The sequence below is a fragment of the Schistocerca nitens genome, chromosome 1 (assembly GCF_023898315.1).
Source record: "Schistocerca nitens isolate TAMUIC-IGC-003100 chromosome 1, iqSchNite1.1, whole genome shotgun sequence".
NCBI lineage: Eukaryota > Metazoa > Arthropoda > Insecta > Orthoptera > Acrididae > Schistocerca > Schistocerca nitens.
Genome location: NC_064614.1, coordinates 585031261 through 585056352, shown reverse-complemented (window position 1 = coordinate 585056352; position 25092 = coordinate 585031261). Strand labels below are relative to the sequence as shown.

Here is a 25092-nt window from a genome sequence, read left to right as displayed (position 1 = left end):
TACTGCACCGTCTGTGACTGTACACAGCGATTGTGAATGTGGGATTACCCTGCAAACACTATCCCGCTTGATAAGTGCCCTGACGTCATTTCTGGCGTGTTTGTTCGTTGATCGGAATGCCATCATCCGTGCAGAACACGATCGTAATGACAGTTTGTATGATTATATCGTGAATTACATACAAGACGGGGAAAGAGCAGTTTGTTGCTTTAATTTTGGACACCAGTGCATTTTATTATGTGAATAAACTGTGAGAAGTCGGTTTCGGCATGATTCTAATAAGGTTGGTGACAGTCTGCTGAAGAGCTGCTCAGGTCAAGTTAGCGGTTGACTTTACAAACTGGCAGTACATGTAGCAACATAATGAATACGAATTTCATTAATAGCCGTGCCACCTCTGTGCCAGCCTTCGTATGTGCTTCCGAGTACTGGCTATTTTTGTGACTGTGCTGAAGCAGCACTATCAAATCTTCCTTGCAGTGTGCAAATTATTTTAAATAAAAGCGGCCAACTAATATTCGTGACATCGTTTTTGCGTATCACATTTTTGTTTCATTAAAAAATTGCGATAGTGTGTTCAAGAGCAATCTTCTGTCCGCCATGTGGCAATTGCCAGCCACCAAGAGAATATCTGAGAAACTATTCATCAAGAATTACTATTACTAACGCCATCATAAAAACGTAACAACTGAGACCTTATCAATCTATTCGGTAGCAGATTTTGGATCATATTGTGAACCGATCTGAAAATATTGTTGTTGTTGCAGTCATCAATTTGAAGACTTACTTGATACAATTCTTCATGCTAGTCTGTGTTTACAATCCTTTTTGTACATGCATAACTACTGCAGCCTACAACCGTTTGAATCGCTTACTATATTCAAGCCTTTGTTGCCCTCTATAATTTTTACCCTCCCCCCCCCCCCCCCCCCCCGACTTCCCGCCACTATTAGAATGACGATTACTATATGACACCGGATGTGTCCTATCAAACAATCCCTTAACTCAAGTTATTCATAAAGATAAGATTGCCTATCCCCAATTCGATGAAGTATAGCTTCAGCTTCATTAGTTACTCGAACCCCATCTACTCTTAAATCACTCCTCTGTAACACGACATCCCAAAAGTTTTACTTCCATATAAGGCTGTACTTCAAACAAATACTTTCAGAAAAAAACTTCCTAGTACGCAAATTTATATTCAATCTCAACATATTTCTCTTTCATAGGAAAGCTGTTTTTCTCCTGCCATTCATTACTCCTGCTTAACTCTCAATAGGAACAATGATTATTACTACTTAAATAGGAAATATGTCTCTGAAAGTTACGCTAGCAAAAAAAAATCTTGCTTTTCTTGCAAAAAGGAACATTAATGTATTAGTACAATGAACAAACTGAACAGTAATTCACTAAACGTTCCCATCAGCTGAGGATTCCAGCATGTATTACTTTCATGAATACTCGTATAATGGAACTCTACAAGAACTGCGGTAAACCAAATATCTCCTGTCTTAAGATTATCACCTAAATTTTTAAAAGCCTATTTTATATGAAATGATAATTAAATGGACACCCTAGCTGCAAACAGGCGTTGATGTACTTCATTGGGGACATGTTGAAAATGTGTGCCCCTGTTTGCAGCTAGGGTGTCCATTTAATTATCATTTCATTTCTAGCAAAGCTGCATGGTCATCCACGGTAACTGTTCTTTCGGGAACAGATACTACCGTCATATATACCTATGTTATATCCTGTAATTCCCGCGTTATGTTATCACGAGATATTCGTCAAGCTGTATTTGGTTCTTTTGATTCCAAATAAAATCCATTTTCCCTTTGTGAACAAAAGAAACTGGAATATCTTTAATTTGCCTGCTCACCTGCAACAGACTCTTGCTCATCAGAAAAAGACCTAAAGCTTGCTTTTTCAGGGGCAAAAGAAAGACCACGATCAGAATAGTCAGAAAATAAATCCTCTGTATTCATTTCCTCTCCATTTACTACTTCCCCGCAAGTTTCTTTTCAAAATTTGGACCATCCCCTCTCAGAACTTCGGTTCGTCTTCTTTTTCATGACTTAGACAGAATCTGTTCCGTTTTAAACACCTGTAAAATGAATTTAAAAGTGCTAGGCCGTGTAACTTAAAAAAGTGTGTCTAAGACGAAAGACAATTAGCTGCATCTAATTCTACTCACCAGAAACAAAAGTATCACTTTTGGAAACACGTGCCTAATAGACACGCAAGAAAACTTGTTACTAGAAATATGTATTCCACAGACACCGTAATATTTCAGAAAACAACTATTACTTCACCTTCGCCATCAACAGTGGCTCGCTCACACCTCAAAACTGAGAAAGATATTGTATGAAGCTACAGAGGCATTCCCGCCAATAGCACAGTCAGTATTGTCAATGTAACAAAACAAAAATACATGCGTGTCTCCCAGGGAAATACTTCATTTCAAGGGCTAATCCGCTATTTTCCTGCCCAAATAGCAAAACTCGTCTACTACTTTCAGAGTTTCGATAAAAAAATATATATATTCATGATCCTCATTGCTGTGTGTTCTAGATTGATATTCTGCATGAAGGCATCCTGACTTCAATGGAAATTAATTAAAGTTTTATCTCCTTTCTCGATGTCTTCCTGGTAGGAAATATCCGGTCAGACTCTGCTGGCGTTAAGACTTAGCGGCTAGGGAAGTTCATTTAGATCGTGATACGTCATATTTGTAATTGATAAATAAAAATTATGGTACATTCACCTTGTTTATTTGCAGGACGATAACTACTTTTTCGCAATGTTAGTATGTCGTTTAGCCCAGAATATACACACGCTTCCGTCTACTACAATAACCGAAAGGCCAGAGAGTGATACATAATTTTGTAAGAATCTTCGTTTGTTCACGAAGCAAGCTAAGTGATAAATTCTTGAACCTATAGTATTAACAAATAAAGGCTGGTCCACTCATGCCATAGTTAGGTTTAAGTAGTTCTAAGTACTAGGGGACAGATGACCTCAGATGTTAAGTCCCATAGTGCTCATAGCCATTTGAACCATTTTTGAACCACATGATTTAATTCGACTACACTCCATTACTTTCGTTTACTTTCATTGATAGTCACGTTTTCACCTCTATTCAAGATAGTGTCCGTTCTGTCTAACTGATGATCCAAGTCTTTTGCGTTTCTAACACGGAACCCTTAAAATTGTTATTTATTCTCCCCAAAGTTTTATTCCTTTTCCAAACTGACCTTAGTTTCCTTTACTGTTCCCTCAGTGAGCAGACTGTTAACATGAGGGATACAGTACAAATCTATTTCACTCCATTCTTAATTAATGCTTCCCTTTCATGTCCTCCGACTCCCATAACTGCAGTCTGGTTTCTGCACAAGTTGTGGAAAACATTTCACTCCGTGTATTTCATCTCTCATAACTTCAGAATTTCAAAGAATGTTTTCCAGAAAGTAATGTAATATATACACTTAATCAGACTGTTGCTGTGGTAATACAACAGCATGGTTTTTGCCGAATGAGTTGAATTGTTTAATGTTAAAATATTTCATCAAATGCAGTTGTTCTAGACCGTTAGGTCAGCAGTCTTTCCGAGTAATCATCGTAGAAGGTGAAGATGATCTACGAGCGAGAAAGGTGTGTTTGTTAACTGGTTTACTTCTGTGTTGCAGGTGTCCCAGTACTCTACAAACACGCAGCCATGGAGCAATACACCCAGACGCCTAGCCGGAAATCACAGGTAAGGGAACACAGACAGATCACTTCTTGAAATTACCTGTTAGCAGTTCAAGTGCTCTTGCCGTCAAATTTATCACTGTTCCATTCAAACATCATACTCAGCGTAGGTGCAGCTGCAAGCCCACAAACGGAGGAAAAATTCTAAGGCAAATGTTAGGTCCACCTGCTGCTAAAAATAAGGTTAACCTTCGAAATACGAAGTTCTAGAGTGTCTTATGCTACCAGTCAAATTAAAATCCCCAAAGACAACACTACCGCCGGCCGCTGTGGCCGAGCGGTTCTAGGCGCTTCAGTCCTGAACCACACGGCTGCTACGATCGCAGGTTCGAATCCTGCCTCGGGCATGGATGTGTGTGATGTCCTAGAGACACTCCACCAGAAAATGATGACTAAGACGATCTTCGAAACTAACGGTATTTTATCACTGCAATAGGCCTGAAACTCGAGAGATTCTCGTCGCAAATGGTAGTACTCGTATTTGACCGTAATAGTGCAACTCCCCACAAAGGGGCATTGGCAACAGGAAAACTACCGGTCCTTTTGGGTATAAATCTCTCTGTCTCAAGTTAGTTTCGGCATGTCTTTCCTTCTGAAATTTATACTTCCGCAATCACACACACCATTGGACTTCAGACTCATTAACAGATCACACCAAGTAAAAAGTTGTCCATAATAAAAATAATAATAATAACACGGTTCTTTCCATGGCGATCATTGGTTAAATTTCGAACCACTGTTGGTACTCACCCTACAACCGGAAACTTTTCCAATATAAATATTAAATTTCATGTCGTATGATAATTCATCGCAAAATATCCTCATTTTATACCCTTTTTTGATAGGCTTGTATCTCGTATATTCTCTGCTGAAGAATGATCTTTTCAATTTAGCCATTGCTTCATCAACTGTGTATTTCCAATTGGGAGGGAGGGGGGAATAGAGTTCTTGAAAATATCTGCTCTAATCATATATCAATGCACAAAGGTTTTAGTGTGTTTCTGTCTGGAAATACACAATTGTCATTTACGTGAACTTCACTTTCATCATTAGCCAACTCCCTTTTCATTGATGTTAAATATAGCTTTGACAGATACCTTTCACCAAGTTCTATAATTGTGTGATAGTAGTCTCTGTACTTGTGTTTCTTAGTGATTCCCATGTGAAGATTTATCCCAAACCTTTTTTTTTTTTCATATTGGTTTCTATGAATAAGAGATTTGCGTGTGTATGTTGAATACAGAATCGTCTGAAACGGTATTTGGTTTATGTCTGATCAAAAATTTACAAACTAAATCAAATGATTTTAGATTCAATTTGTTTTTTAATTTTGTAACCACACCAGCTCGTCCAGTAAATAACGCACTTATGGTGTTCAACAGTTGTTTCTTGGCTCCAGTGTTTAGTGACTGTGGATGCAGTAATGAGCGGTACCTCATTTGTTTCCACTAGTGTCGTCGCTTTAGCAGTTATGTTCTGTATCACAGTTGGAGGAAATAAAGGCATGCATTGATAGAGAATGACGAGAAGAAATTTTTTATAGGCAAGATCGAGTTCAAAACTATGTTTAGGCTATCATCTTTAGATCTGTAACATTATGCATTTACTAACTTTATCATCATTATTTTTGTGAGACATTACATATGAGGAAATGGCAACTGCACATTTACATACCTTCAAAAACTTTTTTAGTTGTGCGTCATGTTCCATTGTGAGTTCATTACTCATGCCATGTTAAAATTTTAGTGGCGAGTACATTGCAGATTCCACACAGGTTTCTCAAAAATTAAATTACAAATGGGTTTGTCACAAGTAAATGCACCTTGTGGAACTTGGCATGTCTACATATGTAGCACTCCTTCAAAGCTCGTCAGTTAAAATCCAATATATATAGGAAAAGTGCCTATTTGTGCCAATGTTTACATTTACATGACAAGTGAAGCACTTCTTGGAACCTTCTCACTCGAAATACATAGTGCATAGTTAGAAACCTATGTGGAAAGTGCTGTGTACTCACCACTAAAATGTTAACATGGCAAGATTAATGAACGCACAGTGGAATATGACGTACAACCAGAAAAGTTTTTGAAGGTGTGTAAATGTATAATTGCCATTTTCTCATATGTAATGCCCAACCAAAATAACGATGGTAGACGTAGTATATGTAAATCCATAATGTTACACATCTGAAGATGGCAGTCTTACCTATCGAAACCGGTCAATAAAGTATAGTTTTGAACGCGATCTGGGCTATAAAAATTTCTTTGAAGTACATACAGATCGCTCCTTCTCATTTCTCATTATGAGAAACTTCAATCAAATAACACGAAATCTGGGACAGGGCAGAAACGGGGAAGAGAACCTAATATAAAAGTAAGATAAAGAGTGTCGCACTTTTCACCGTCCAAAGGAACAACACACTGCCTGTCTGGGAATGGGCCAAATGCTAAGTTAAAATACGCCAGCGCATCACAGACACACATGAATGTGGAGCTATCGGCACCCCGGAACAGGTCGTTTAGGAGTGTGCCAGTTGACAAGATGTTACAGACTAGGGTAGGGTCGTCTTTGATAATATATCAGTCTGCAGAATAATCAGGAATGCCGACCTGTGGTACAAACAAAGTTGTTGCCAGGCAAAATATGAGCTTGCTAATTGCAAATTTATGATGGCCGAGAGACAGTCTTAAAGAACCCTTACATCAAGCCAAGGAACGTACAGTGGCAGAACGGCCAACTATAACGTCCTTCCAGAAGCCGTGAAGAGATGAATCTCCGGGAAGACCAGACAGGATTTCATGAGCCCCTTACAGGCATCTTTAAATCTCTACACTTTGGATGGCATAACAGCAACATCTGTGAATCCTGAGTTGTGCCTAAGGTTCCCAGGGACTAAAAATGCAGACAAATGATAAAAACGTGTATTGTTTTTCACACCAAGTATAGTGGTGTAGTGTAGTGTCGTACAGTGCTGCGTAGTATAGCGCAAGATTATCAGTTACTGATGTGGCACTGGGGCGCAGTACAGTACAGTGGTGGCTTCTATAAAGGATAATTATTATTAATGTTTAAAAACCGCAGAAGCGGCATAGATGACGCTGAAACAAGTAATCTAATGTAAGACCCATGGAGCCTCAAATGTCGAGAAATACCTCAAGAGTGGATGACAAATGTTGAACAGGTGATGTCACCAAATGACGTACCTCATCGAATGTGCAGCGGTTGATCCTATCGGCCTGTCGCCCCTGATCATCCCAGTCCAAGTCAAGTATTCACATCGGTTTGGCTTCTGGCGTATGTGCACGACTTTGCCTCGTGGACCAGAGGGTTCGAATCTTGCGTCTTGTAGGCAATATTTTTTTCGCATTGCGTTCGAGAATTAAATGTTTACTTTGAGGTACCATTTAGTAATTCATTTACAGGTCTCGTGGTCTCCGGTGGGTTATTGCAAAATAAGTCCGTATTGTGTCACAAATAAATGAGTATATGCTTTTGAATTGCGTTACCAGGAAGTGACCGACGTTTTCTTTGGTAAATAAAGTTTCATTTCATACACAACTATGTTACCTTCCCTCACTATATTTTTTTGCCTTCAGTGTTTACTTACGCGCAGCGTCGCTGTTTCGCGCATTCGACGATCCATAGTGGCAAACGATACGTGAAAAGAAAAGTCTATTACTAAGGACCAAAAAGGTTGCGATGTACAAATTGTATTGTATTTTCTACGAACACACTAATTCTGAGGCAGTTGCTACCTTCGCCTTAACGTCTAATTACGGTTACATCTTTTTATTGATTGCTGATTTTCAGTACTTCGTCACACGCAATGCTGATGGTTAACATTCACAACAATCCTCACTGCAATCCATGGTTGTTGCTGGCCGACGCGGTTGAGGCGAAACACGTAATTCGGCAGTTGTCACTTTCTGTTTCACATCACTCGCGAATCGGTATTAGTGAGGGTCAACCCTTGTCACTTTCTGTTTCATATCACTCGCGAATCGGTATTAGTGAGGGTCAACCCCACGACGATTAGGGGGGCGTGCTCACTCGTCATATTCCGGTGAATTTTACCGTTTACAATTCATTCGACCACCATTCTTGCACGTCTCTCCCGCACTTGTCACTCGACACTCTACAGTACTACTCCGCACTCGACACTCTTCTCACTGCCTCCTGCAGCGCTTAACAATCGACTCCTGTCTGCTATCGACCTGGGCGTCGGATACTAATATCTATGTTCGTGGGATCGTGGATCCCTTACATAGTCTTGTATTACCACTACCGCGAACGCTACCGTTATCACATCGGATAATGCAAGAACGGCCTGCCGCTGTGGCCGAGCGGTTCTCGGCGCTTCAGTCCGGAACCGCGCTACTGCTACGGTCGTAGGTTCGAATCCTGCCTCGGGTGTGTGATGTCCTTAGGTTAGTTAGGTTTACGTAGTTAGAACTACGTCTAGGGAACTGATGACCTCAGATGTTTAGTCCCATACTGCTTAGAGCCATTTGAATGCAAGAACGAAAACAGAGTAGTCTAGCGGAGCGACGTATAGCACTGCCACCTACCGGTGGGGGAGGCTCGAGCAGTCCAACCGCTGCACGTGTGGCGAGGTACGTCAACTGTTGACGTCACATGTTCAGCATTAGTCTTTGGGCTCTTTCTCGACATTTGCGACCCCATGTGTTCTCTACTAAATTACTTGTCTCGGCGTCACCTTAGTCTCCTCGGGGTTTTTAAACGTTAATAAGAATCACCCTGTATTCCGGATGAGCATATACAGGGTGTCCAAGGAGGAATAGTCAGTATTCTGGGATATGACAGGGACGATCATTCGAAGCAATGAAGTCTAATACACGTGGACTCTAAAATACCTTGAGAGGTATGAGCACTTCTTGATTTTCGATACTGTGAAACAGTCCCATAGGCTCTTTGCTTTCCATTTCTTGGGAGGAGGTAGTATGGACCAAAACAAGAAAAAAATGTGTAATAAACATGGGCTCTAAAATGCATACTTTAGGTGCTATGAGCACTTCTTCAGTAGAAGAGATGTGTTTCACAGTAGCGAAGATGAACAATTGCTTGGGTCCTAAGGTACGTACTTCAGAGCCCATGTTTACTGGACTTTTTTCATGTTTTGATCCATACCATCTCCTCTCAAAATGTGGTAAGCAAAACGCTTGCAATAGAAGAGATTAGTTTCAGAGTGTCGAAGATGAACAAGTGCTCATAACTCTTTATGGTATGCATTTTAGAGCCCATGTTTACTGAACTTTTTTGTTTCCAGAGGACCATTGGAGTTTTGTAATTTAATGTATTTTTGTAGACCAGCATTGAATATCCAGGCTGCTGTTCTTTTTTTACTTATATGTAGTGCGGAGTAGTTTGTCGACTTCCTGGCCATGGTTGGTTGACTTGGGGGAGAGGACTAAACAGCGAGGTCATCGGTCTCATCGGATTAGGGAGGGAAGGTAGTCGGCCGTTTACTTTCAAAGGAAGCATCCCGGCATTTGCCTGAAGCGATTTAGGTAAATCATGGAAAACCTAAATCAGGATGGCCGAACGCGGGTTTGAACCGTCGTCCTCCCGAATGAGAGTTCAGTGTGGTAACTCCTGCGCCATCTCGCTCGGTGTCTCGCCATGTCATACTTCTAGTTAACAATGAAGTGCGCTCGGTTTGAAACTGATGCGTTGTTCCTGTAAAAGTAATATATATACGAGGTTTGTCCGTAAAATACGTATAAAAGTTGAAAAATAACTTTATTTTACAATTATTCAGGTATTACAATATGGTCTCCTTCAAAGTACTCGCCCTGAGACGCGATACACTTCTGCCAACGCCGTTTCCACTGTTGATAACATTGCTGAAAGTCTTCAGTTGTGATGTTGTTCAGTTGCCGTGTCGTTTCCGCCTTGATGGCTTCCACATCTCCCAAGTGCCGCCCCCGAAGTACCATTTTGCATTTTGGGAACATGAAGAAGTCACATGGGGCTAAATCGGGTGAATAAGGCGGGTGGTCTGTCACGGTGATTGAGCACCGGGCCAAAAACTCGCGCACAACGAGCGACGTGTGAGTGGGCGCATTGTCGTGATGAAGGTTCCACCTGCCCCCTGTTGCCAACTCCGGTCGAACTCGGGCCACATGAGCTCTGAGACGTGTCAGAACTTCAACGTAAAAATTTCCGTTCACTCTCTGGCCGGGAGGGACAAATTCCTTATGAACAATGACCCTAGAATCAAAGAAAACAATCAACATTGTCTTCACATTGGACCTTGATTTTCGCGACTTTTTTATTCTCGCTTCTCCTGCTAGTTTCCATTCCTTGCTTTGAGATTTGAGCTCTACATCGAATTCGTAAAACCAGGACTCGTCTACAGCGATGACTCGGTTGAGGAAGTCTCCTCGTTCCTCTGCTTCCAACCAATCCTCACAGCACTCAACCCTCTTTGCTTTCTGTTCTGGGTCAAGAGCTTCTGTACGATTTTCGCACACAATTTCTTCATTTCAAGTTTTTGTGTCAGGATTTCGTGAACGATTGTTTCGGGGATTGACAGCTCGTCAGCAATCATTCTGACTGTCAATCTACGGTCTTTAAGAACACAAGCCCGAATTCGTTCAACATTTGCATCGGAACTCGATGAACACAAGCCCGAATTCGTTCAACATTTGCATCGGAACTCGATGTCGACGGGCGTCCTGGGCGAGGGTCATCGTTAACTTCTTCTCGGCCATCCCGGAACCTTTTTAACCACTTGTTCACGGTTGGTTCCGGTTCCTTCAGAGGATTGTCTCCGTAAACCTGTTTCAAACACTAAAATTCTCACGGCCATTCTTGCCTAGCTTTGCAAGAAACTTGATGTTGACGCGGTGTTCCTCAATCAGAGAGAGCTCCATGCCGACGGCAGGTGAAAAAGAGTAACTGTCAACAAGCTGCCGCACACTCCCACCTTCACGCAGAGTGCTCTGACTCGAACTGAGCGTTGATGGGATTGATTACAGCAGTAGTCCCACCTGGCGGTGACTGCAACCTGTAACATATAGACATTATTCAACTTTTATACGTATTTTCCGGACAAACCTCGTATACATATTAGGTTCCAGAGACATTTCGAAGCATTTTTCTCGAAGTACATCTCATACAAGTATAGTATACAGTACTTCAGGTTAAAGAGCGTCTGTACCCGGGGACAAGGGGACGGGCGCCGCCCCCCCCCCCCCCTAGCACTCAGAGAAAGGAAAAAAATAGTGTAGTCAGTTGTTTTTCCTTCAAAAGAAGTCAGAATTATGCAGATTTTTAACAGTGCGCTGGAAATGGAACTTTATTGTGGCTACTTACAAGTCGTCTTTCGTATTCCAAAATATTAAAAGTACCGCCTGGTTTGCCCTCCCCCCCCCCCCCCCCCTACAAATTATCGTATGCGCATTCTTGCTCAGGTTATCGTACAGTGGCAGGGCTTGACACGGAATGGAGAAGGACGGCGTTAACGGTGGAATTTCCAGGGATGGCGAGAGCGTATAAGTTATAGAACTGTTGAAAACTTAAAAAAAACTATTGTTTCGTTTTCCCTGTTATAGATAGATTTAGCCACAAACCTCTTTATCATTGTATAGTACTCACAAAAACCAACTCATAGGTTTTTCGACTCTGTTCATGTAAAGTGTTTAGCAGAGCTCGGATTTTTATGTAATTACATATTCTTTTCCTTCGCTCCTATGCACATGAAAAGTATAAATGGCCGCGAATCCTGTTGCCAGCATTGATGTGTGTAATTTTTCGTTACAACTTCTTACATACTTCTCTATAATGACATATTTTTGCATATTTTAATTTGATGATGGATAAGAGTAAACACGGGGATTGGAACTTTAATAGTGGCAGCTATTTATTTACAGCTCGTACAAAATAGATAGGCGTTTCAAAGTTTTATTGACCTTCAAAGTACTCACCAGCATTGTGTATAACCCGTTGCCAGCGATGATGAAGTCCTAAGATACTCTTAGGAGTGCCAGTTGTGTTGGCAGTTCGAGCGACGCGGTCTATTGCCCGACGAATTTGTAGCAGTTCTGAAGCGAATGCCGTGAAGCTTTCTTTCAGTTTATAAATCGAGTTGAACACAAGAAGGCTTAAGTCATGGGAGTGCAGTAGGAGTTACAGCACTTAGCAGCCCCATCAGTCAAACAAATCAATAACAGCTTGCACTGTACGCGCTTGAGCATTGTCCTGCAAAATGATGGTCAGGTCCTGCAGGAAGTTGTCATCACTTCTGTCTCAAATCTGGTCGTAGGTTGTGTTCCAAACATGAACATCATAGAACTGAAAGAAAATCATTAGAATGGTTTGGGTATTTGTTGAGAATACCGGATCAACAGTGGTCAAACAAAATTTTTGAATGGAAACCACATGGCAGAGTTCTTTGAATGACATTAGTGAAATAGTGAAGCATGGCGGTGCTCACAAGGAGGATGCTCTGAACAGAGAGGCCTGGCAGAAGATGACAGAAATTCAACAAAATATTGTTATTAATTAATCTTTGAATCAATTAATGCAGTAATAATAATAATTATTATTATTATTATAAAAACCTGGAAATCTCAGGGAGGTCTAACGATGAAACTAAGTCGCCACCCTGAAGAACTAACAAGGGAACCTCCCCATCGCACCCCCCTCACATTTAGTTATAAGTTGGCACAGTGGATAGGCCTTGATAAACTGAACACAGATCAACTGAGAAAACAGGAAGAAGTTTTGTGGAACTGTGAAAAAATAAGCAAAATATACAAACTGAGTAGTCCATGGGTCACATAAGCAACATATTGGACAAAGTGTCCGTAGGAGCGCCGTGGTCCTGTGGTAGCGCGAGCAGCTGCTGAATGAGAGGTCCTTAGTTCAAGTCTCCCCTTGACTGAAAATTTTACTTTCTTTATTTTTGCATAGTTATTATCTGTCCGTTCGTTCATTGACATCTCTGTTCACTGTAATAAGTTTAGTGTCTGTGTTTTGCGACCGCATCGCAAAACCGTGCGATTAGTAGACGAAAGGACGTGCCTCTCCAATGGGAACCGAAAACATTTGATCGCAAGGTCATAGGTCAACCGATTCCTCCACAGGAAAACACATCTGATATATTCTATACGACACTGGTAACGGCATGTGCGTCACATGACAGGAATATGTTGTCGACCCACCTAACTTGTACACTTGGCGAATGGGTAAAAAGATTCTTCTACCTTGCCCGATTTAGGTTTTCTTGTGGATGTGATAATCACTCCCAAAAAAGTGATGAAAACACAATAGTTTGTCACATAAACTGAAAATAAAAAATTAAACTTTTCACTCGATGGAGGATTTGAGCCAGGGACCTCTCGTTCCGCAGCTGCTCACGTTACCACGAGACCACGGCGCTCCTGTGTTCTTAGAGTCCTTGATGTCGCCTATCTTCCCATGAACTATTCAGTTTGCATATTTTGCTTATTTTTTCACAGTTCCACACAACTTCTTCCTGTTTTCTCAATTGATCTGTGTTCAGTTTATCAAGGCCTATCCACTGTGCCAACTTATAACTAAATGTGAGGGGGGTGCGATGGGGAGGTTGCCTTGAAAGAAACAAATAATCGACATACCGAGAACCACACAGCCTGAGTATAACTCACGTCGTAGATACGCGGCTAGGCAGCCACTACACGCTGATACTCCTCCCATCTAGAACTTAAATCGCTAACTATGTGTAGTTAGTTTAAGAGATTTGCCACCAGTGAGTGGTAAACAGAGATAAATTCAGAGAGTTAACACATGCTTTGAGAGGGCGCTCTCGTCGGAGCCGGACTTTGGCGGTAGAATGAAATTTCTTTGCGACTGTTTGGTTACCAGGGAATGGGGCTTGGTATAGTTAACTAAGTTCCTTCTTATCAAAATTTGCTCATATGTCTTGCGTTAAATCCCAAACGTCACAGCAGCGACTCGTAAAGTGAGGGGGTATGACACTGTTGATGGTAATCAGCACTTCGGATGGAGGACAGCTCCTTACCCCCTAAATACTGTTTCACAGGAATAAGCTATGTACATGGGCATCCGCAAAAAATTATCCGAGAGGGGTGGGGCCGGGAGGGTGTGTCTCTAATATTGCCATTTTTTATAAATAAATTGCCCAGTTTCAAGCCGTGCCATGACACCAGAAATAAATTTTGTAGGTGACACAAAAAACGTAGTATATCCCAGGGACTTATTGGTTATCCACTCGCGTCTGTAAGTGTGTGAGAATTCTGTAATGTATAAAAACTCTGCACTCCAGATTTCTTGGGGGTCAAGTGCCACCTTCTCGCCCACACACTCTCCTTGTGGATGCTCCATCACTGGGATTAACCAATACCAGCTGGAGAACTAGTTGGCGATGGTTTGACCATGTACAGCTGTCATCAGCAGCACCAACAACAATGCTTGAAAGACGTGCGAATATATGAGCCACAAGCACAGAGTAAATTCTTTGGTACTTTCGGTGGGAGACACTCAGAGACGTGGATGTTCTGACTTTCTCTCCCCCTCTCCTCGCTCCCTCCTGTATGGGGTCACCGCGTCGTAAAGACCTCTCTAGTGTTTTGTTGGACTTACCAGAATAATAATAAACGTAGTTCGGCTCACTTGTATTGCCACGATCACACAAAAAATTCTGAATGGCGCCACGTTACAGAGAGAGACTGGCCCTGGCAATAATTATTTAAAATAGTTAAAAAAGAAAAATCGATTATTCTATTCTTCGTCTGTGGGAAAGATAAGAAGGCTTGGTTACGGTAATTTTTGTGCTGTATATATGGCAGATACATGGGTAATAGCTTCGAATTCTTTGTACTTTCGGCATATGCGAGCAGAAAAGAGCTATTAAGATCTTAAACATGGCTACGAAACACAGCTACTGTGTAAATCTGAAGAGGTTGAAAAATAAGCCAACCAGTAGCAAACAAAGGTTTATTACCCACTGACCTAGGTTTAGATAGTTGTAAAAATATCTTCTAAAGGAGTAGTGGGCCCTAAAATGTATAGTCAGTTACAAAATATTAACAGAAATACACTACTGGACATTAAAATTGCTACTCCAAGAAGAAATGCAGATGATAAACGGGTATTTATTGGACAAATATATTATACTACAACTGACATGTGATTACATTTTCACGCAATTTGGGTGCATAGATCCTGAGAAATCAGTACCCAGAAAACCACCTCTGGCCGTAGTAACGGCCTTGATACGCCTGGGCATTGAGTCAAACAGAGCTTGGATGGCGTGTACAGGTACAGCTGCCCATGCAGCTTCAACACGATACCACAGTTCATCAAGAGTAGCGACTGGCGTATTGTGACGAGCCAGTTGCTCGGCCACCATTGACCAGACGTTTTCAGTTGGTGAGAGATCTGGAGAATGTGCTGGCCAGGACAGCAGTCGAACGTTTTCTGTGTCCAGAAAGGCCCGCTGAGGACCTGCAACATGCGGTCGTGCATTATCCTGCTGAAATGTAGGGTTTCGCAGGGATCGAATGAAGCGTGGAGCCATGGGTCGTAACACATTTGAAATGTAACGTCCACTGTTCAAAGTGCCGTCAATGCGAACAAGAGGTGACCAAGCCGTGTAACCAATGATGCCCCATAGCATCAAGCCGGGTGATACGCCATTATGGCGATGACGAATACACGCTTCAAATGTGCATTCACCGCGATTTCGCCAAACACGGATGCGACCATCATGATGCTGTAAACAGAACCTGGATTCATCCGAAAAAATGACGTTTTGCCATTCGTGCACCCAGGTTCGTCCTTGAGTACACCATCGCAGGCGCACCTGTATGTGATGCGGCGTCAAGGGTAACAGCAGCCATGGTCTCCGAGCTGATGTCCATGCGTCGTCGTCGAACTGTTCGTGGAGATGGTTGCTGTCTTGCAAACTTCCCCATCTGTTGACTCAGGGATCGAGACGTGGATGCACGATCCGTTACAGCCATGCGGATAAGATGCCTGTCATTTCGACTGCTAGTGATACGAGGCCGTTGGGATCCAGCACGGCGTTCCGTATTACCCTCCTGAACCCACCGATTCCATATTCCGCTAACAGTCATTGGATCTCGACCAACGCGGGCAGCAATGTCGCGATACGATAAACCGCAATCGCGATAGGCTACAATCCGACCTTCATCAAAGTCGGAAACGTGATGGTACGCATTTCTCCTCCGTACACGAGGCAGCACAACAACGTTTCAACAGGCAACGCCGGTCAACTGTTGTTTGTGTATCAGAAATCGATTGGAAACTTTCCTCATGTCAGCACGTTGTAGGTGTCGCCACCGGCGCCAGCCTTGTGTGAATGCTCTGAAAAGCTAATCATTTGCATATCACATCATCTTCTTCCTGTCGGTTAAATTTCGCGTCTGTAGCACGTCATCTTCGTGGGGTAGCAATTTTAATGGCCAGTAGTGTATATTTTTGAGGTAAGCGTACTCACTTGTTAAATCACATGATGGTACATTAGATTAGATGAAGCCGAGCGGCTCTTGTCATATACAAAATTGACTTTGCTACGTAACTGTATTACATATTTTATATTTAATGTATACCTCTAAAACTTGTATTTGTCAGTACCCTTCTGTAAGAAATTGTCATATTGCTTTAATGTAAAATTATGTTACTTAATACCAGCAAGACGCAGTGCTTACGCGCGTGTATTAGCGCCCACTGCTTTCACATTTTCCATATCGCTTAAGCTTCCGTGGTATTAAGCCAGTGGTCTTCAAACTGGGCCCGCGGGCCGCATTCGGCCCAGATCATGTTTTCGTGCGGCCCGCGACCCTCCTCGGCTTCGCACGGGTAGCATTAGTTATCTACTTGTCGGGCGTAGCGGTGTTTTGTGTACGGAAACTGCTTAGAATTGTGATAAACGTCGGGGAAGTAATTAGGTAACTAAAAACCATCCACCAATTTCATTTAACGCGCCACTTGCCGGTGTTCCGCAGTGCTAAAGGCGTGAGCGGCCTGCTAGCCAACAATGCGAGCCGTGCAACAAACGCGCCGCGTGCCCACGGCCGCTCGTTTGCCGGCGGCGGGCTTGTCCCGCAGCCGCCTCATTGTTAACTTTGTCGTGTCAGAGTGTCAGTCGTGAACTAAGTTTGGTACCCCTGAACGTTCGTCGCGTATTGAGTGTATTTGTGCTCATATTTGGTGATATAGTTATTAGTGGAATAAATAATGTCTGATGTACCCTCAAGAACAGTGTCTAAGAGGAAAATATGTGAAGAGAAAAGAAGTTTCCAAGAAATATGGGAAGAAGAGTTTTGCTTTATAAGTGGACACAAAGAAGGTACTGCTACTTGCTTAATATGCCGGGATACGATTGTGCGACTGAAGAGATACAGTTTATTTCGCCAATACACAAATAAGCACAATTCATTTACAGTAGCTTTTTCGTTGAATTCAAATGAAAGAAAGGAAAAAAAAATTGCTCATCTAAAATCTACCATTCGTCGTCAACAAAACGTAATGTTAGCAGCAGTTGGGCAAAGTGAGGCTGTCACAAGAGCATCATACCAAGTATGTTATATTCTGGCAAAAAATATAAAAGCTTTCACTGAATTAGTGAAGCAATGTATGATGACTGTTTCTGAAACTTTGTTTCAAAATTTCTCCAGCAGTTAACAAGTATCAGATGAAATAAATCAGATCACACTTTCAGAATCTACCTGTCGACGTCGTATAGAAGATATTTCAAAATATATGTTTGAGGCACTAATTAATAAAGTGAAACTATGCAAATACTTCAGTCTTGCATGTGACTCCAGTACAGATTTAGCCTCGATGGCTCAGTTTCCATTATTTGTGCGTTACTGCACAAATGATGGGGTAATAGAGGAAGATTTTTAGCAATTATAACCATGAAAGATCACACAAAAGGATGGGATTTTGTGGATGCAAATGACTTATCTATGAGCAAATTAATATCAGTATGTACAGATGGTTGTCCGTCAATGACGGGCGTCAACAACGGTTTGATAGCACTGATTAAGAAGGAATTTGCGAAATTTACTCTCCATTCACTGCTTACTGCATCAAGAAAGTTTGGCATGTCAGATTTCAAATACAAAATTGGAGAATGTTATGCAAACGGTTATAAGCTTTATAAATTTCATTCGTGCCAGTGAACTTAATCACTGAAAATTTAAAGAACTTCTGCAGGATTTGTAAGCCTGTTACATACTGCTGTCAGATGGCTAAGCAAAGGAAAAGTGCTGGAACGATTTGTTAATATGATATCTGAAATTATTTTATTCTTACAACAAAGTGGCAAAAATTATCCTGAACTTGATGATGATGGATAGTGGGTACTTACAACTTTTTTTACCGATATTACACAAAAATTCAACACACTTAACTTGGAATTACAAGGACCAAACAAGATAATTGGGCAAATGACTAACAAAATATTTGCATTGTAGCCAAACTGCAATTATATATAAATGAACTCGAAGTAAAAGATCTGTCTGATTTTCCAACTGTTGCTATGCTCCGATCAGGTTTAACTATCGCCGAAACTATATACCAAAACATGGAAGAATATTTAGAAGCCTATTTGGAAGAAATAAAATGAGATTTGCAGATGTTAGAAATATTCGAAGCTGTTTCATTCTCGTAGAGAACCCTTGGCATGTTGGACTTGTTGATCTCAAATTATTCTGCCAATTTTGATTTCCTAAAACTAATTTGCTAAATGAAACAATCGAACTTCAGCGTGACACACTGGTCGAAGCTTTGTTTATAGAACATCGTGAAGCACAACAGTACACTGAATTTTGGAAATATGTGCCTAACAATTATAAAAATTTACGAGACTGTGCACAGTTCATTTTAACACTATTTCCTTCAAATAAATATCGTAATCGGTTCTCCAGTCATTTAGAAGACGCAATGAGGATTGCCTGCAGCCCAAACGACGCAGATATAGACGACATAGCCAAGAAAGTCCAACATCATAAGTCACATTAATGAAAAATTATATATTTGTATTTACGTTTGTTTAGCAATTACAATGAATAAAAGCCAGATTCAATAAGAGAACTGTTCCTTTCTTATATAGCCTGTTGCATGTGCAGTGCATCTGTTCTATGCTTATTTTTTAAATTTCTTATTTATTTCTACATTTTTGGAAGTTTGAGATTAATGCAATTATAATAAAGTTTTTATGGCCATTTGGATAATGTAATATAATATTTTAATAATACATCTATCTCATCTTGCATGAAAGTACTTTAAAATAAATTTCAGAAACAATATACACTGACCCCAGATTTGATTTTGGTAGTGGCTAATAATTACTAATGATTCCCTTCCTTCACTTCACCCTTCATATGCACCTGCCTAGCTACATGAATATTGTAAGATTATGCAAGTCATGTGAATTTTATTTTCACAGAGATAATTAAACTGGAATGAATTAGTCAGGTGCACTGTATGCTTTTCTCCAGTTTATTAAAATTTGATCAGCAGCATTTTATGCATTTTCAACACTCATCATTCTGTGAAAGTCTGTGAATAGCACATGTCATCATTGACTTATGCTACCACAACGATTATTCCAGTCGATCTCAACACTAGACTCCTGTGAAGACTGACTAAAAACGTAATTGTTGACAACGTGACACGACTACTCGTATGTCTCCGGCGAATATATCCCTCATAATGCAATAGTTGTCAAAGTTGCAGATGGGTATTTGAAATTCTGCAATACAGGAAAAAAGATTTTTAGTGTCATAAACATGGCTGATTGTTGTCAGCAACTACACAGCAATGTTATTTGGCGAAAGAGTCACATACATCCAACAGTTGCAAGTGGTTTGTTTCCGAAAGTACTATTTCATTTTTAATGTTGACAGCTTCTGAAGAACGATAAATGATGTACAGGGTGATTCAAAAAGAATACCACAACTTTAAAAATGTGTATTTAACGAAAGAAACATAATATAACCTTCTCTTATACATCATTACAAAGAGTATTTAAAAAGGTTTTTTTTTTCACTCAAAAACAAGTTCAGAGATGTTCAATATGGCCCCCTCCAGACACTCGAGCAATATCAACCCGATACTCCAACTCGTTCCACACTCCTGTAGCATATCAGGCGTAACAGTTTGGATAGCTGCTGTTATTTCTCGTTTCAAATCATCAATGGTGGCTGGGAGAGGTGGCCGAAACACCATATCCTTAACATACCCCCATAAGAAAAAATCGCAGGGGGTAAGATCAGGGCTTCTTGGAGGCCAGTGATGAAGTGCTCTGTCACGGGCTGCCTGGCGGCCGATCTATCGCCTCGGGTAGTTGACGTTCAGGTAGTTACGGACAGATAAGTGCCAATGTGGTGGCGCTCCATCCTGCTGAAATATGAATTATTGTGCTTCTTGTTCGAGCTGAGGGAACAGCCAATTCTCTAACATCTCCAGATACTGTAGTCCAGTTACACAAAAAGCTTTCTGTTGAGCGGTCGCCATCTTAGCATCAACTGACGCTGACGCCTAGTCAACAGCGCCTCAAGCGAACAAATGTACAACTAAATGAAACTTTATAGCTCCCTTAATTCGCCGACAGATAGTGCTTAGCTCTGCCTTTTGTCGATGCAGAGTTTTAAATTCCTAAAGTTGTGGTATTCTTTTTGAATCACCCTGTATATCCAAATCCGGTAAAGAATAAATGATTTGCAGCTGTCGGCTGTACCTGTCTCCTTCGTCAAATGGAAAAGATACTGGAGGAATTGTAAGTAGGAGCGCGCAAAATTGTTCTATAACCTTTACAGGTGCCACTTAGTACGGTGGCGGTGGGAGGGGACGTAATAATGGAAATTTTTTCTTGTTTATTTCTCAGTGCTGACAACAAATGGGTGCGTGTGCCTCGTACCAATTATCTGCTATTGTATCAGTCTTAAATGAAAGTGCGTTCGATTCATGAATACGCAGTATAGAGACGGTCTTATGCGGTACATATTTTTTAAAAGAAATAATTAGTCATTAGCTCATATAAAAGTGTGTGTGTGTGTGTGTGTGTTTGTGTGTGTGTGTGCATCCTCCACTTCTCCTCCTATACCCTCGGATCGATCTCAACCACACAGATACACATATTATTTTCAGTCTGTAAAGAAGTATTGTGGGGTAAGCAAAGGCAACGTCTTATTGGGGCGTGGGATGGTAATGTGGAGGGAGAAGGGAAGGAGGACATGGACACATACAGGGGGAGTGCGAAATGGACAGATAAAGGGGTGAAGAGATGGTGAGTGAGGGGAAAGTCGAGATGGACGACAGAGAGTGAGGGAAGGAAGAGAGAGAATAACATAAGATTGTAATAAATACATATCTAGCCAATGCCAGGTACCTCATCTAGTATGAAATGAATTAAGGCTGTTGTAGTTCAGTCAGGTGAACTGAAGAAAAATGACGTCCAAAACATGTTGAAAACAGTTGTGATCGTGTCTCATGTTACGTAATACATTTAAGTGTAAGTTCAAAATGGTTCAAATGGCTCTGAGCACTATGGGACTTAACATCTGAGGTCATAAGTCCCCTAGAACTTAGAACTACTTAAACCTAACTAACCTAAGGACATCACACACATCCATGCCCAAGGCAGGATTCGAACCTGCGACCGTAGCGGTCACGCGGTTCCAGACTGTAGCGCCTAGAACCGCTCGGCCACCTCGGCCGGCCTAAGTATAAGACCATTTGCTGTTATTAACCAACTGTTCACAAAGACAACGCAGCAACATTTCGTCGGGCAATTACAGTGTTGCAATTTAAGGGGCATTGAGGGTGGCAACAATCTGAAACAGAGAACATTCTACACGTAGTGGTCCGAGTGGTATCGACTTTAACGATAAGTGCTAGAAAGTCAGTGGTAAACCTCTCGCTTCTTTACTATAGCTAATCTATTAGAGGTTCATAACACACCATTTACGTGGTTTACCAGTTAATATAAAGACCTGGTAATCTGCGGCCAGAGGTGCCACATCATCATATTGTTAGTTTTGGCCCTTGAACAAAAAAGTTTAACGACCACTGTATTAAGCGAAAGTTTTTTTTCTTTTTAGTGCCTTTTTTGCTCATCTTTCCTCATGAATTTGTAACAGTGATCTTTTGTAAACAGAACTCTACCTTCTGCACGCTGAATTTATGTACAGTTTTATACTGTCAGCAAATGTATTAGTAATTTTATACGTAATATATACCAGTAAATCTATTATATTTTTAATTGCCTTTTAGAGGTAATTTTATGCTTACTTCAATGTAAAATGCTTTTGTTCAAGACAATCAAGACACAGTTCTTACGCGCATGTATTTAGCGCCCTCTACAGCCCAATTTTTCCTGGTCACTTGAGCCTCTATACTTGTAACAGTTGGCTTTAGTCTCTGGTGTGATGTATACGTAACTTACCCAAATATTTTATCTTGCGACGCCTACTACAATTTCATGTTGACAAGAGCCTCTATCTGTGGGTATTTACTAATGAGCATTCATTCTGAAGTACGATATACAGGGTGATTTACGAAGATATGCAAATATTTAAATATGTTATTCTACTAGTAAAACTAAAAAAAAGTTCATATAAACATAGGTCCGCAAATGTTTAGTTACGGAGTTACGGCTAATAAAATATTTGCCTGAAATTTAGTAAATTTGCTGATATGAAGCCATCGAAAAACTTTTAACGTCGTAAAGTAAAGCACGATTTCCATTTATTTTATTTTTATTGATCTGGTGAATCTAATAAAACATGCCCCAGCCGTGTATCTGCAGTAATTTTCCAAAACATCCAGAGAAGCAAAGATTATTATACAAATAAATTTTTTTACTTTCCATTAAGAATGTAGAAACGTTTATGTCATTGTTGGCTACTGTTGTTAGTGAATTGTTTCAGTTGTTTCCTAACCTTGAAACGAGATAGTTTCCTGTATTGTTCAGTTAAAGGACATAATAGCAACAGTGTATGTAAGTGTAACCGTATTGTAACTGTTGTAGTTTGTAGATTATTTATGAAATAAGGAAGCCTTTCAAATTTACGACAGAGGAATACGCCAATGTGGTATTTATTTATGGCAAATGTGATGGTAATGCTACGGCTGCAATTAACGAATAGCGCCTACGTTATCCAACTCGGAGGATTCCGAATGCACGAATCATTAGTGGAGGATTTCGAATGCTACGGAGACAGGTTCTCTACCTAGCGTTCATAATCAGTACCAGCGCTCGATACATGAAAACGATGATGGGGATATTATGGATGCTGTTCAACGTATCTCTCAAAGATTAGGCATTTCACAATCTAAGGTATGGCGTACACTGAAGTACAATAGTCTCCATCCTTACCATAAACAAAAAGTGTATCATTCACATCCGGAAGAACCTGCCCTTCGCTTGGAGTCGTGCAGCTGGTTAAATACTAATCGCCAGTTACACAAATACAATTTATTTACTGATGAGGCACAGTTCACTCGAGATGGTATAAACAATTTACATAACGAGCACGTATGGCCTGAAGCAAACCCACGTGCAACAGTGCAAAGCAATTTCCAACAGCGAATTAACATGAATGTGTGGTGTGGTATAATCAACACATACTTTATTGGACCATTCATTTTCCCAGACGTCTAACGGCGAGGCGTGCTTACAGTTCCTTCAAGAAGAAATGCTCTCTTGCTCGAAGTTTTTCCACTTGCTACGCGATTGCAAATGTATTTTCACCAACACCATTAGTGCACATTTAAATGAACATTTCCCTAGAAATGGATTGGTCGTGGTGCTACACGTCTTTGGCCACCCAGATCGCCCGATTTAACACCAATGGATTTTTGTGTGTGGAGATGGATGAAAGACATAATTTATGGGGACAAAGCCATTACTTGCTCGCATTATGAAAGCAGTAGACGAAATTAAGAACAACTTCATGAAACTGAAACGAGCAACAAAATCTGTTCATACAGGTGCAGCTAAATGCATTGAACTTCATGTAGACATTTTTGAACATATCTTGTGAATGTATTGTGAAATTTCAGAATGGTAGAGCACTTGCCCGCGAAAGGCAAAGGTCCCGAGTCCGAGTCTCGGTCGGGCACACAGTTTTAATCTGCCAGGAAGTTTCATATTGTGAAATTGTATGTACACTGTACAACTTCCTTAACACTGAGTTTTTTTTTTTTTCGATTTAACATGAATTCACGTGTGCCTTGGTATTAACAAAAGCAGATTATCTGACACATTCATATAGTTTTAGTTAACGTTAGTACCAACACTTTTCCAAACTTAAATTCTCTACAACTTCTGTTGAAAACTTTCTGCAATTGCCAGAAATTTAAAAAACAAATTGGGCCACGTAGTTAATAAATTAAAAATTGCTTCTCTGGATGTTCTGGAAATTTACTGCAGATACACATCAGGGACATGTTTTCTTAGATTCGCCAGATCAGTGACAACAAAATAAATTGAAATCGTTAGGTTAAACCTCGTACAATTTTGCGATGGCTTCATATTAGAGAAGTTGCTAAATTTCAGACAAAATCTTTTATTAGGCGTAATTAAACATTTGCGGACCTATGGTTATTTGAACTTTTTCCTTTAGTTTTACTTGTAGAATAACATATTAAAATATTTGCATATTTTCGTGAATCACCCTGTATGTAATCTAGCTGCTGTCTAAAGCCATGGCTTGGGATAATTCTTGTTTTGTCAGTTTTGTATATGACAAGAGCCGCTTGGCTTCATCTAATCTAATGTACCATCATGTGATGTAACAAGCGAGTACGATTCCTCGCTTCATCATCAGTGTTCTGCCTAAAGGCAAGTTTTCACATGGTAGTTCTCCAGGCTGTCTGGTCTTCTGCCGTCCTCTTCAGGTCTGCATAATTTCCTCTTCCCTTTATGTCGTCTATCACCTCGTATCTCCTTCTTCCTCTCGGTCTTCTCCCACAAACTAATCCTTCCAAAGCATCTACTAGCAAGCACTCCCTTCTCAGTGAATGCCCCAACCAGTTCTTTTTCCTTTCTCTTAGAACCTTCAGCAGACATCTTCTCTCATCAACCCTTTCCAATACTCTTTCATTACTCGCTCTTTCCATCCAGCTTATTCTCTCCATTCTCCTCCACATCCACATCTCAAATGCTTCTAACCTTTTTTCATCCTCTCGTCTCAGTGTCCATGTTTCTGCCCCATATAGTGCCACACTCCAGACAAAACATTTGCCAAGCCTTTTCCTTAGTCCTTTATCTAATTTGCCACATAAGAGTCTCCTCTTTCTGTTGAATGCCTCCTTCGCTATGGCAATTCGAGTTTTCAC

At 40.8% G+C, this 25092-nt stretch overlaps 1 protein-coding gene across 1 annotated transcript in view; it reads left to right on the top strand.

Annotated features, from left to right (window-relative positions):
- The window catches only part of LOC126255514 (tyrosine-protein phosphatase non-receptor type 13-like), a 245893-nt gene that overhangs the window by 70141 nt on the left and 150660 nt on the right, over positions 1-25092 (top strand). Inside the window, exon 2 of the mRNA XM_049955401.1 lies at positions 3687-3754. Coding sequence (XP_049811358.1) covers positions 3716-3754 — 39 coding nt within the window. The 5' untranslated portion in view covers positions 3687-3715. The remainder of the gene's footprint in view (positions 1-3686; positions 3755-25092) is intronic.